The sequence below is a fragment of the Hylaeus volcanicus genome, chromosome 2, assembly GCF_026283585.1.
Source record: "Hylaeus volcanicus isolate JK05 chromosome 2, UHH_iyHylVolc1.0_haploid, whole genome shotgun sequence".
Lineage (NCBI taxonomy): Eukaryota > Metazoa > Arthropoda > Insecta > Hymenoptera > Colletidae > Hylaeus > Hylaeus volcanicus.
Genome location: NC_071977.1, coordinates 30,863,645 through 30,878,270, shown reverse-complemented (window position 1 = coordinate 30,878,270; position 14,626 = coordinate 30,863,645). Strand labels below are relative to the sequence as shown.

The window sequence follows — 14,626 nt, the reverse complement described above, 5'->3', positions numbered from 1 at the left end:
AACGCTGAATCCAGATCTGGTCGCGAAATTGTTGCGAAAAATGTTTGTTGAGAATTGTTGCGTGAAATTGTCGGGTTGCTGAGGAAATTTCGGTTGAACCTGTCGAGCTAACTTCAAAGCGGTGCCGCGCTCGCGTTGCACTCACAAACGTTTCGCGAATGATTCTTGTTGCAGACTTTATCGTTCTCCTCGTTATTAATTACCCAAATATAAATGCGAAATTGCCCTGGCACGTCTGGATTTAAATAAAGTGTCCTATCAAAGACGCCGAGGAGGTCTGAGCGAGCAAACCAGAGCAAACTCAACGAGACTGACAGTTTCCACGAACTTCGGTCGGCGCTAGCCGCCGCTAGGAGCGTAATTGATAATCTAATGAACGGTTGGCGCCGCACATTTTTTTTTAACACACGTGCCAGCGATGTTAAACGCAGTTAATTCGCCGGATCCTTTGATTGCACTAACCGCGAATACGGGCTGCGTTCAAGCAATGGGGTTCAATGGGCTTCTTCTTCGTTACGCCACGCGGGCTGTCAGCGACGCGTAAACTATAATCAGAGACGGTCATCTCTTTGTCACGTTTGCTGTCGCGATGATCAATTTCACGGAATTAAGATGTCACGACGATCTGGGCTGGTTCGTTGATGTCGCCGTACGCATTGTCAAGCTTTCTTCGAATAACCGTACGACAAAATATCCATATTTGCAACCATAAAAGTTTCACTATAGTAATGGTATCATTCATGGTTGACACTATGCCGTCCGTGAACAAGCCCCAAAGTAAATTTCAACCATAACTTTTTACAAAAATTCTGCTTGCCAACCCTGAATTCCCTCCAAGAGCTTTCTCTCCGCTGCTTTAGAGTTCTCTCGCGTAGAGATTCACCGACGAGGCCGACCTAAACGTTGCAAACCAGCTGTATGAACACGCGAACCGTGGTCCTGGAAACGAGTATCCAGCAGATTGTCGCCGTGGGAGAGGATCGCGTGTGCATCGACGCGTAATCAATTACGCGAGGCCGATTCACCGTCTTCATTCGTCTGGCGGCATAGTGAACGCGAAACCGAGGCCTTTCTCTCTCTCTCGACTCCTGGTGCCCCTTATGGCAGTGATTCTTAATCACCGTACCGCACCGCAGACTGTGCAATGCTTGGCAACAGATTTCGACGAATCTTATTCTTCTCTTTCTTAGAATTTTATTCTTCGCGGTTTCCACGATTGCCACTAGGTATAATTCCGCTAGATTCACGAGTTATTTGCTTTAGTTTCAAATTACTCCGAAATCGTTCCTCCTACAGCATTACTGTGGCGATAAGAGCGTCGATCCTCGTTTGGTACGTTCGTAAACTTGAAAGTAATGAATAGTCTCTACGCAGGTGTACGGAAAAGAAGAATTTCTTTTCAACGTAAATTTAATGAAAAGTCGGCGTACAAATTAAGAGCACGTATGAATGGTAGCGGGAACGCATGGTGCAAATCCTCGTGAAATCTAATTATATCTCCGGAATCTTTACTTTCAAGAGACAGTACTACGTTCCTCGCTCGGGTTTCGGTATTTAAGTATATTTTCTAATTACGAACGCGTGGATCCTTTGACTCGTCGACCCATTTGCAGGAGCAAATTTTCGTTCCATTTTCGTTTTGGTTTCAAATAACGTTACGATTATCACTCGGTTGTATTTCCGATGTATTATTATTATCGTTCTATTATTTCTTTTTCTAGGTTGATTAATACATCCTCCGCTAAATTTCCAATTCCCAGGGACCAGATTGACCCGTCGTAATTCGTTGAAAGGTGTATTCTTCGCCACTCTAATTCAGACGTCGTTGCAACATTCGATCCCAGGTTTATCCGTGTTCGGCGATAATCCCATCCTTATTCGTGAACGTAAAACAAGCCTTCGGAGGTATCCTTTGAGGATTAATGGGGAACCTCGTGCTCGCGATGTCTGGATCTCTTGGAATTCTATTAATAGCGCCGGTTTCACGGATTAAATCGTGATCGCGGATACGTGTACGAGGCAGAAGCGAATCGTACATTCTCCTATGGATCAACAAGAACGTTCACGGTTCTCTAGTAGCTCGAATTAAACCCAACTCGTTGTTCGCGACTAATTAAACGAGATTCAAGTTTAAGTCGCACATTCCGACTACCATCTTCTGGTAATCAACATTCTGTTATTTGTTTTAAGGGAATCGCAGGTGCTTCTATTTCATTCGTACCTTATAAGAAAATTGTTTCTTTTCCGCAGTCCAGCGACGAACCTGATTCAAATTATTTTTAATCGATTCATGCTCTCGAGGCAGGTCGACATGTACCGACGCGAAAGGTGAAATACAAATCGATTCCTCGTTTACGCGGCTCGAACACGTTCTTGCGCAAACCGCGACAATGGCTTCGGTCGTAAATAACAATGCCACGGGAATGATAAATTATGCCGATTGGAGCGAAAAGTTCCTCATTTCTTTCGTTGCTCGTACGATCGATCGCGGCTGGGGTCGATTGCGTAGCTACGTAAGCAACGCGAAATCGTTCCCGCCTTGACTCGATTCATTTCCGACTACGAAACAAAAAGAAAACAAAAAAAAAATAGAAAAATAATTGAACGCGCGCACAATACGAACGAAGTGGGTGCAGTCATCGTCAATTACGGAACCAGCTATCGATACAACAGTGAGAATAACAGCGAGAATAACAATGTTCCTTCGTACGTGATCTTATGACTGTTCGGTGAATCAGAAATGAAATCATGCTGCTCCAGCGAATATAATTAAACAAAATTAATCGTACGTGAAGTCAGACATTTTATCAAAATGGCGACTGCGCGTCGACTCTCAGGCAAAGCTGCCCCGAATTGCGAGTAAAACGTAAACTCACGAGGTGAACAATGGGATTTCGTTTCGATCGCGCTTTGGAAACGCTAAATTTAGGCTTACCCAGCGGAACGTGAACCGAACAAGGTTAATGGCTGGTTTCCTCCGTCGATCATGCAATTATGATGCCGTTTTGAGAGAGACCGATCGACGTTTTCAGCGTTCGAGAGGAAAGGGCTGATCGGATGCAAATAGATCGAACGCTCTGCAGCGCGATTCGTCGGTCTCTTTGTTCAGTTTATATCCGAACCCTCCCATTGGGCCAAGGACTGCGTCGATTCTAATATTAATCCGCTGTCGAAGGGGCCCAGGTTCGAATGTACGAGTGAACATTCGAACGCTTCAAGGGGACCAGGCGGTGAAACTTCTCCAAAATGGAGTCGCCCAACGGAATCAATTCTAAGGAAACGAGTTCCAGTCTCGACTTTTACTTCTGCATGTGCACATTTTCTTAATTCTTTTTTGCAAAAATTAGAAAAAAATGAGCAAAAAATGCAGAAAATGTACAAAGTGAATTTCGACACGATCAAGTTCTCCCACTACCATTCTCAATTCTCCAAACCGAGAAGCTACCGAATACCACAGACATCATTGAATGCATAAAGGCTACTTTCTGTCGAGCTTCACCCTCGACCGCGTTCCGTAAACAAATCATCGGAGAATGAGCATAAATTCATAGCAGCAACGGCGAACGCGACAGAAATTTCTTCTTTACCGAGAACCGTGGGGCATAAACCATCGTTAACGTATCGATAAATGCCTCGATATACTACAACGGAGTCGAGTCTGTTGCGTTCCCTGGGAGGGACCATAAATCGCGACGATTCGACATTATGCGTCCTTGCGGCGCGTCTTGTGCGCAGTTCGAAACGCTTCCGTGACCTCTGCGACTAGCCAACGCGATAACAGCCGCGGCAACAATACAAGCATCCCGTAACAACCGTCGCGAAGTAATGATCGACAACGAATTAACGTTACGCAAACGGTACTTACGGAGAACAACGCGCGCCTCTTGCAGGACAAACCGATGAAAATTCTATAGCACGCTTCATGCAGGCTTAAGCTGTTCTCCCACTTAATTTTTTGGCGGCGGGGCAAAAATCTCGGTAGCTGTGAAAGAATTTAGGAAGTTAACGGAGGTTAAGGCTGATTAAAAATAGGAGGACAGAGGAAGGAGACTCACGCTTGCGATAAAAGTCCTACGACGTTCACGATGCGCTAGACCTATTCATGCAGGCTTAAGCTGCTCTTCCACTTAATTTTTTGGTGTTGGGGCAAAAATCTCGGAAGCTGTGAAAGAATTAAGGAAGGTAGTAGAGGTTAAGGGTGATTAAAAATGGGTGGATGGGGAAAAAGGGCTTTGCGGTGAGTGTATAGAGGCTTAAGCTGTTCTTCCACTTAATTTTTTGGTGGTGGGGCAAAAGTCTCGGAAGCTGTGAAAGAATTAATGAAGGTAGTAGGGGTTAAGGGTGATTAAAAATGGGTGGATGGGGAAAACCATCCGCTTTGCGGTGAATGTGTACAGGCTTAAGCTGTTCTTCCACTTAATTTTTTGGCGGTGGGGCAATAGTCTCGGAAGCTGTGAAAGAATGAAGGAAGTGAATAGAGGCGTGATTAGAAATAGGTGGATGGTGAAAAGAGGCTTTCCGGTGAATGTATACAGGCTTAAGCTGCTCTTCCACTTAATTTTTTGACGGTTGGGCGAAAAGTTCAAAAAGGTCCGAATATCCTAAGAACAAGTGATCCCTTAATGGAAAGTCGTTTCGGAAGGTGAAATGCTTCCCCGACGGGCTTCCTGTAAGGCGATTGAAGGGGCGAGATCAAACGATACCAATCTAGCAAAGGAGCTTAAGTCCCGGGAGTCGATTGGCCTCTGTAGACGTTACGCGCTTATTCTTTCCGCTCTTAGCTCGGCGTTGTTCGACTCGTTAACGGCTTGTCGTCGTTCTTTACGCTCGCGAATCGTTATCGTTCAGCGTGCGCGAGAATCTCTCGAGCTGAACGGACGAGAGCACGTTATGAGCCTAGGAGCGGAGAACGGCTTACAGAAATAGCCCGTGACTCAATATTTAGGCAGCACCGGTTTGCCACAGCACATTTAACACGAACAGTCCTCGCGTGGGACTATACGTGATTCTTACGTCCGAAAATCGACGATTCAGGATCCAGTGGTCTGTTGCGGCTCACTGGATAGCTCGGGTACTCCGGGTTTGCTAAACCCGTACCGTAGCTACAATCAAACATGGCTACGGCCCCTGAAGGATCGCTATTCAGGCATCAGAAATCAAATTCTTGTACGCAAACATTATTATTATACTTGTAATGCTTCCGAAGCAATTCTTGTTTAATATTTTTGGTGGTGAGGCTATTCGTAAAACGAATAATCAAGACGTGGCTTAACCAAGAGAATAACCGAGGGAATTTTCGCCAAACAAATGTCTCGACACCAAACTGCCAATTAACTCAACGACTTCGCGTCACGTGGAAACGAACCTTTAGAAATTGACTGATATCTCGATCTAGATCTGTCAAACGACCCAACGAATATTTGTTGGTCGATGACAGACGTTCGAAGGCAGTTCGCCAGGTCGACGATGCCACTTAGTAAAATTTTCCAAGTTACGAACTCGAGATTCGAAACTCGAAAGATAAAATGACGCTTGCGTCGATTGGTAAGCGAACAAACAAGCATTTGCACTATTGCAACGAACGTGGCTCTTTTACGAGTCAGGAAATTGCCACCGGAAGCTGGTAATTTTGGATTACGACCGACCAAATTTATTCGTACGTCTGTTCCCATCGAGTCGGTCGCGGCTCGACGAAATTCTTCGGATGATTTATCGTATGGAAATCGTGTAATAAAATCGCGATCGATCGGCGGGGCCTTGGCCGACAGGTTACGCGACGATAATAACGGAGAACGCCCGCGGTTTGTTTGCATAATTTTGACTTAATTTCGACAGCCTGACACGCGCGTGTATCAATTACGTAATTAGAGTAAGTTGCACTAGAATCGCGGTGGCTTATCTCGTGGCACGATTTCTACCATTTTGCATAAATTACGTAGAGTAGAGTTCGAGAAACGCAACTCTGGATTCTTACGAGATAAGGACCGAACGCTTAATGACAACACGTCGTCATTGTCGATGTAAATACAAATTTATTGAAGTTTCCAAGTGCTTATATCGAAGAGAAACATAGGGTAAAATGAACGATTAAGTACACCTAGATTTCGTCGATTCGTTCGTCGTATAAATATTATTTTACACTTATGCGGAGCCTAACGTGTTTATTTATTACCTATATTTATAATTCATCCTTTCTTTCTCTTCATACATATATATATATTTTTGTTCTATATACAAACCGACGCAACGTGTGGCATATGTAATGTACATACATAATCGGTAGAAAAAATACGATGCGTCGATTGTTCCCCTAATTTCTACCAAGTTCGACTACGTACGTTCGACGTGGAGCGTTAGAACGATCGCAAGTCGAGCGCGGAGCAAAGTGCTCGTCGAGCCTCGAACTTTGTACTTTTTCGCATACACCTGTCTTCGTTAACATTTACGCGTTGATTATCGATCTTACGAAACGTTCCGGCTGCGTCGACGTTAAACATTCCCATGATATGATTGAATCGCGTACGCGTCATTTCGGTATTCGGTTGGTGCGCAAGCAATGACAATGTTTGTTTCTTTTCAAATTTCAAATTAAAACGAGCCATTAGCCGTGCACCGACGCGACGCAAGTGCGATGTTTACCGCGGAAATTATTTAACGGATAAAAATATTGCTTTTGAAACGAAGACGCTATCGAAGACGCCGCTTACGATACTTGGTTTTATTACAACTTCTATGCAACGTTCGAACGAACAATTTTCGGTAGAAAATAACGCGATTCAGGTTCGAAGATCGGGATGATTTACATTATATGTACAAATCTTAACGTACGGTTAATGAACATGGTAATATTACAACGTAGTTCATGATCGATGGAATAAAACGCAAATGTGTCCCTAATTTAAATTTAAAAAAAAAAAAAAAAAAAATATATCAAAAATGGACAGTCGCCGAAGCGTGTACGAGGAATACGATAATTTGTACATCTTTTTAGTAAGAAAAGGAAATACGGTGTAAAGGAATTTTGAGCGCTGGGGTGTCTCTGTTAGAAAGAAAAACAACTTAATAACAAGATTACGTCACTGTCGCTCGATAATGTTTACCAAGCTTCGAGTCAACGCCGATTTCTCCGAACAAACACCACAAATATTTCCTGGAATAATGTATGTACACGGTGCGATCCTTAACCTTACGATGCTTCGAATCCCTCGTCATCGGAGATAAACAACATTTCATTCGAATAACGGATGAATAGAAACACAGCTACTATTGATTTAGCAGTTCGTACGAATTTCCATTCGTTAAACATAATTTCATGTTACAATTCGTGTCGTTCTCATCGATCGAATAAGAGATCAGAACCTGTTTATCCTCTATCAGTCTTTCCCATCCTTCGTCAGCCAGATATTTCTATCCAGATAAGAATGTCGGGCATCTTTGCTGAGCGTCCCTGGGCTTTCAGAAGTCTAAACGCGCGACCTATAGTTTCGCACGATAGATCGCGCTTGATTTACCAGCTTGCGCAAGCTTGTCCTCGATGATCGCCATCGCGATTGCCCGTCTTCAGAGTCGAGGTCACGGACGCCTCTGCGTCCTCTATTCCAACGAATTGGACGTGGGCCACGCGCTGCACGCTTAGCTCCTCGACGAGCGTGTCTGGTTCGATATTATGATACACCCAGTCCAGAAAGACTCCTCTAAGAGCGAATACGTCGCATACGAATACGTCGTACCAATTGTACTGTCGTACTATCCTCTGTTCGTCCAACACGTAGGCTGTTCTAATCCTTCCAACGCGTCTGTTACCTACTCAGCCACATGGAGCACGACTCAGGGCTGGCCCGGTCTTCCTCAACAAGTTGCGTGCTCGTCGACGGGGACGTCGTTCACGCGAGCTTCATGTATATGGTGCGATCCCTCATCTTGCAATGCTTCAGTTCCCTGAGCGCCCTCTGAGCCTCGCTGGGCGACGCGAACGCTACCCTGGCATCACCGGTTGGCATTCCCCTCTCGTTGTAACGTCGTATGACGTTCTCCCTTTTCACGTCGAAATCACCGAAGAACTCGATGATCTCGTTGATGTCAGCTTTGAACGGCACGTTCTCGAGGGAGAGGACGCAGCCAGGCTTGCCGAAGCCTTCCACGTAGTCCATGGAGCCTGGATGTCGTCCCAGCAGGTGTCTCGGTATGCCCATCAGGCCTGGTGGACACCTGGGCGCGAAGCCCGTGTTCCCAAATCGTGGCACGTGATTCATAGGCCCCGAGAACCGCGGTCGTTGCTCCTGGAGCGGCGGGAAGTGTTGCTGCTGCGTCTCCATGACCTGGGGATCGACCATACCCAGCGTTTCCAACATCTTCGCGCGCGGTACTAATTCTATGGTCGGCACGTTCTTGCCGAACGGCAGTCCGTTCTTCGCGGTGGCCCTGAGGGCCTCGTCCGTCGTGTCGAACTCGCAGAAGCACTCGCCAGCTGGTTTCCCGCTCTGGTTGAGCAGCATGTGTATCCGATGCGGAACGATTCCTATGTCGGAGAAGAAGTCCAATATGTCGCGATCGATCGTCTGGAACGGCAGGCCTCGCATGATGACGCAATCGGACGTGGTGGTTTGATTGATGCTGTTCTGCTCGTGGTCGCGCTTCGCTTGCGCGAACTTGTCCTCGGTGATGGCCGTCGCGGTCACGGGCTTGTTCCCTATCTTCAGCGGCGTGTTCACGGACGCCTTCGCGTCCTCTATCCTGGCGAATTGCACGTAGGCTACGCATTGCACGTTACCTGGCTCTTTGACGCTGGTGATGAACAGATCGTTGATCTTCCAGTCGTGGAAGAGCTTCGCGATGTCCATTTCTTTGGTAAAGCTCGGCAAGTCTGTCAGCAGGATGCACGCGGAGGATCTGACGTCCTCGGCGTCGTCGCCGCGGTCTCTCTCCTTCTCCGGCGAGTACGAGTCCACCGCTTTGTCGAAGATGCTTTCGTCCAGGTGGAGGACCTCTACCTCGGATCCTCTGACGTATCTCACCGTGCTCAGCGCGAGCTCCTTGCCCTCGGCCTTGCTGAACTTTACGTAAGCGATCCCGACTCGGTTCCCGTGGTTGTCGTTGATCAGCTTCAATCCGTCCTTTCTGATGTAGATACCCTGGAAGGCGTGACGCACGTCGTTGTACGTGGCGCTCAGAGGCATGTTGCGCACCTCCACGCAGTGGCCCACGCTGTTGGCGCTCTTGTTGTCGGAAAATCTCGACGTGCTGTTGGTCGTGCCGCGATTCGTCGTCCTGTCTCCGTCGAAACCGTACTGGGAGCTGTTCGCCTGGAAGGCGTGGGGATTCCGACGGCCCTCCAGCTCCTGCACCTTGTTCATGAACGGATTACTGGGTCTGATCGTGGGCCTGTAGTTCATCGACCCGTTCGTGCCGTACATGTCCGTTCCGAATTGTCCAGTTCTCCCCGGGAACCTCACCTGGTCCACCCTGGTGGTGTCGTTCTGACTCCACGACTCCTTCGGCCGAGTCAACGCAGCGACTCCCGTAGTTAGACTAGGGATATTCGCTGTACCTATGTTTTGGGAGATCGTGTTCATGCCCACGGTGTGACTGAGCGTCTGCACGTGGGACTGCATCAGCCCACCGACGCCATTAATCCCGTTCACGGAGAACTGGTTCTGCTGGAGCATCGACTGCTGCCCGATCACGGAGCTGCTGAAGGTCATTGGTCTGGACTCTCCGTCCTGAGCGAGCGCGGCGATTCCGGCCCCCAGAATACCCGGAGCCAACATGGCCGCTTGCATTTGGGTCTGCGGAGGAACCTCCCAAATGCCGTTCTCCAGTGGCTTCTTCGCGGCGGCCACCGGCTTGTCTTTATGGAACTGACCAACGCAGACGACGTCGTTGTTGTCGTCGTCGGTGGCGTCTTTGCGACGATCGCCCGTCGAGCTGCGCTTGTTGTCCCTGTCCCTGGACCGCGTGCGATCCCTGGACCTGGATCTGTCGCGACGACGACGTCTGTCCCTCCTGTCGCGCTCTCTGTCCCGCGATCTACTCCTGTCCCTGCGCCTACGATCACGTCCCCTGTCCCGATCGCGCCTGTCCCTATCCCTATCTCGATCACGGGACCGCGATCTGTCCCTAGATCGCGACCTGTCGCGCCTGTCCTTGCGGTCCTTGCTGGACTCGCTGTCGTTATCCTTCTCTTTGTCCCTTCTGTCGACGGGCGAGCCTGGCTTCTGGACCACCGCGGGAACGGCTACTGGCGCCGTCTGCATGAACGACTGGAGACTGAGCGTCTGTTGCCTGGCGGCCTCGATCACCTTCTGCATCTCCGTCCTGGAGCTCAGCAGAAGCTTGATCTTCATCTCCTTGATCTTGCCGCCGTCGTGCATCATCGCCTGTCGAGCATCCTCGTCGGTGCTGGAAATTCCAACGTGTCAATGTTATTAATTAATTCCACGCTGTGAGTAATTGGTATATATAGGCTGGGTTTTTCGGAATGCGTGAAAGTTTTCAAATAAACGCGAAGAGCGCGAGGTCCAGGAAGACGTTTCGAATGCAGAACAATGGCGGACGGGCGACGCGTCGTTACGGAGTAGTCACCGAGGCTACTTTGCGACGGCTATAAATACGAAATCGCGGCGGACACTACTTCTTGCGTTGGAGCGCAGAGCAATGAACCGCAAAAGAAGCATCAAAACGTCTTCGTCTCTCCGTCTTCTCTATCTACGCGCGTTTAACGAACGATAAAGGAAATTCCTTGCGTCTCCGAGAAAATAAGACGCGCACGAGCGTACGTTTCTTTCACGGTAACGTTACTTTTTTCTTACCTGAACGCTATGAACGCATCCCCCAGCTCGCCGCCGACGATGTGTACTCCTCCTTCCGGTATGCTCAGGCCTCTGAAAAATTGGCGAATGTCCAGAGCGTTGGCGGACCATGCCAAGTTCTGTAGCCTGATTATGACGCTCATTTTCGACTGTTACTCGAGGGATCTGTAACAGAGCCGAAGGATTCCAATTAGACGAGGATGGTACGTGTCTTAGGGACGATTAGGTTGATCGTAGGGAGTCGTTGAATAAAATTTAGATTTTTAAGTTTCTTCGCAGTTTTATTCATCCTTTTACTGTGCGTACACGTGATATTATACATATACTTATACAGGATATACATGACACTGACATATACTCAAAAATGTTTGAGGTCCTTGAAAGTGGAGGTTCGAGAGGTGATTTGAAACAACTTTTTCCTTGACGAAAATATCGTCCAAAGCTTTGTTGAGGAGATATTGATGGAAAACTTGGACCAATCGGAGCGCGAGTATGCCGGTGGGCGGCCGGGGTAGGCGTAGCTACGCGTTCTGATTGGTCGAGGCCTTTCTCTTAATATCTCCTTAACGAAGCCTCGGACAACATTTTCGCTAAGGAAAAACTTGTTTCAAATCCCTTCGTCTCTTCCAAGGACCTCCAACATTTTCGATAAGCTCTGTATACTTATTAAACTATTATATATTATATATTAAAAGTATATATAAGTCTTTTATAGTTTTCGGTGTGTTCGTATGTACGATTCGGTATATCAACACTTCAACGGTCGCACATCTACATAGTAACGATAGCATCGCGCACACCTGTGAGCGGACGTCCAAGTTTTAATGGAGTGACTACGATTAAAAATCAGAGGAACTTTTTTTTCCATTGATACGCACAACTCAGCGTTTTTGAAAGTACACGAATTCCATTCGGTGGGATTCAGCGAAAAATCTCAAAGGCAGATTTCGTTTCCGAGAATATACGATGAGATAATGAACGCGCAAAACACGTTCGGTTTTGCATGCAAGGAAGTAGCAACGTCAACGTTGCTATCGAGCAGCGAACCTCGAAGGCTTCATCGATCGCGCCCACTCCCGTCTCTATTCGCCGACGAAAGAACGAACGACCATAAATTGCGCGCGAACAAGGACTCGTGACGTCGATTCGACGTCTCCGATTCGAACGAATTTCCCTGTAAAAGTGTCGGACGCTCAAAAGTTCGCGAGTAACGAGGCTGGGACGAGCTGGCAACGAGAAACTCGCGGTTATACCAAAATTGTCAAGCGTTTAGGAGCGACGAGGACTACGCTAGAGGCGTACGCTACTATTTTACAGTCGAGTGTCTTACGATGCGTGCGCCATGCATCCGTGATTTTTATTACCGCGTTTATTTTTAGGCCTTACGCGCGTCGCTCGTATTCGCCGTCCCAGTTCCCGAGTAATTCATTCCGGAAACCGAGGCACGATCCGACGCCCGCTCGTTGCCGACACGCAGAAATCGTGGCTACTGCGGCCTCGATCGTAAGATCGTTCCAGGTACTTTGTTTCGTATCCTGTTGTCGGGATAACACGCCGTCCCTGATTGACGATGCCGCGAGGCCTCTCCGGACTTTTCCTGGTTGACGAACCCTCGTGGCCAGCGAGAAGTTTTTATCGAACGAGTACGAGGTACTCTTATCGAGGACAGTACTTTGCAATACCGCTTTGCTGTGCATTATCACGGCTATGGGTGTTAAAATCGGTGTAGAGGCTTATAAATACCGCGAGGACAAAGGTGGCCACGCATAAATCAATAGACCTGATATACGAATCTTATTGCGACTATTGCAGTCGAGACTATTGCGGATAACGTTCTACGTTGCTGTTTACGATATATAAAATATCAAATTAGATGCGCACAAAGGCTGCGTTGTGCTTCGTTCCTCTTTTATTTCTTTAATTGCGAATCGACAAGGCTGAGGTTCAAGGACTCGTAAGTTAGTAGCTCCATGAAGCGGAGGAATACCTAGGCGCCTCTTAGACAGGATGTGGCTAAGACGATCTAGAATGCTCAAAATTATGCTTCATTCCTCTCTTATTTCTGTAATTATAAACATCTGAGGTTCGTCCTTAGCATTTCCGTGAAGGTTAGAGAATGCCTACGCGCCTCTTAGACGGTTCGACTAAGACGATCTAGAATACTCGGAACGATTTATACCTCTCAAATAATATCTTCAAGATGCAGATACCGACCAACTAAAATTCTAAATCCTTCCAGAGATCATCAGCCGTAACTAGGTCAACTACCGTTTCCATTTATGTGTATAAGGAGAGTCCGTTTCCCCCGGGGATCGATCACACTTGTTGATCGACTAACGAAGGCACTTCCGGTCCACGGCGTAGCTTCTGCACGAGCCGATCGAAATTCCTCGCGGTCCATTCGTAGAGTATCGCTGGTCCAGCGTAGATTCGAGGCATTAATTATTCCAACAAACGAACATAAATCCGCGAGCTGCTCGCGTAAAAGTAACAAACGCGCCGGACTAATTCTATTAATACGCTCGTTAAGTTTTGCGAATCCGGAGATGCTTCGAGCAAAAGCACGTGGTATTGTGGCTGCCTCGAATAGACGACGAAGAGTTCACCGGACCTTACGCGTTTCTGCACGATCGATGCCAGCTGGAGTGTCCCAATTTCCGTGGAACCTTGAACGCTGACCGAAAAGCTGGATGACCGATTACTCGAAATTGTTCGGATTCGTCTTCGATTTAATATTCAAGCAATATACACAGTGGAACCTCCGTCTCTTAACCTCTTGAGGGACGAATTATCGAATCGACTTTTCCTTGCTCTAATCGAATACGTGCAAATTATAAGCAATTATGACGTACAAATATACCGTCTTTACTTTTGATTCTAAGAGGTACCGTTAACGGTCATTTTGATACAAAAGCAAACGCGCACATACGCGCCGATATCTCTCGCGAGGTTAATCAATGAGAAGAAATTATAATTAACGAGATAAAATTGTCCGCGTAGATGTTGGATCGATCTACGATTCAAATGAAACATCTTTTGGTACGCCTATGTAAGTATTTCCCACGGAAAGTCTGGGATCGGTGAAACAAACGGCATTATTGACCCTCGAAAATAATTCCGCCACTTAGGAGGTGTCTCATTACCCAGAAGTCCGTCTGGGATCACTGTAATCGAGCCGTCGATTACTCGCGAAGAGTACCAATTCGACACCATCGCCGTTAGACTCTCGCCGAGGGTATATATCATCGTCCTCCCACGGTGCAACGACTGTCGTCGATAAATCACCGCTGTTAGACGTCTCACAAAATGTAAACCAAGCCTCGCGACGACGAACGAACGATCGCAGACCGATACGCAATCGCGATAACGATTCTTTGTTTGTACCCGAGACGTTAATAGCCTTAGGGGGTTATATCTGGGTTAGTTTGTTGGCTCGGCTTACATCGTCTAGTGAAATTGGGTTACACAGCTATACGAGGATGGAAAAACAAACGATTACTCAAGAACAACAATAACATTGTAAACACAGTTCTTAATTTGGATTTCTGCGAAGAGTGAAACACGAAGAATGAATGTTTATTGTATTTGGAAAGAATTTCTTCCTCGATTAGGATGTAACAAGAATGTTTTTATGTTTTATGTTAATTGAATTTTTTACATTTTACGTTTTTAAGCTGAACAATCCATATTTGGATTTCTGCGAAGAGTGAAACATGAAGAATTAATGTTTATTGTATTTAGAAAGAATGTCTTCCTCGATTAGGATACAAGAAGAATCTCTTTATCTTTTGTATTAATTGAATTTTTTAGATTTTACG

At 46.9% G+C, this 14,626-nt stretch overlaps 1 protein-coding gene across 2 annotated transcripts in view; it reads right to left on the bottom strand.

Moving 5' to 3' along the window:
* Positions 1-6,017: 6,017 nt before the first annotated feature.
* LOC128872981 (uncharacterized) overlaps positions 6,018-14,626 on the bottom strand; it is a 15,397-nt gene continuing 6,788 nt past the window's right edge. For both annotated transcript variants that reach the window (XM_054116211.1, XM_054116210.1), the window contains exons 3-4: positions 10,809-10,973; positions 6,018-10,398 (exon numbers count right to left, since the gene is read on the bottom strand). In XM_054116211.1, the coding sequence (XP_053972186.1) occupies positions 7,884-10,398; positions 10,809-10,951 (2,658 nt within the window). In that variant the 5' untranslated portion in view covers positions 10,952-10,973 and the 3' untranslated portion in view covers positions 6,018-7,883. The remainder of the gene's footprint in view (positions 10,399-10,808; positions 10,974-14,626) is intronic.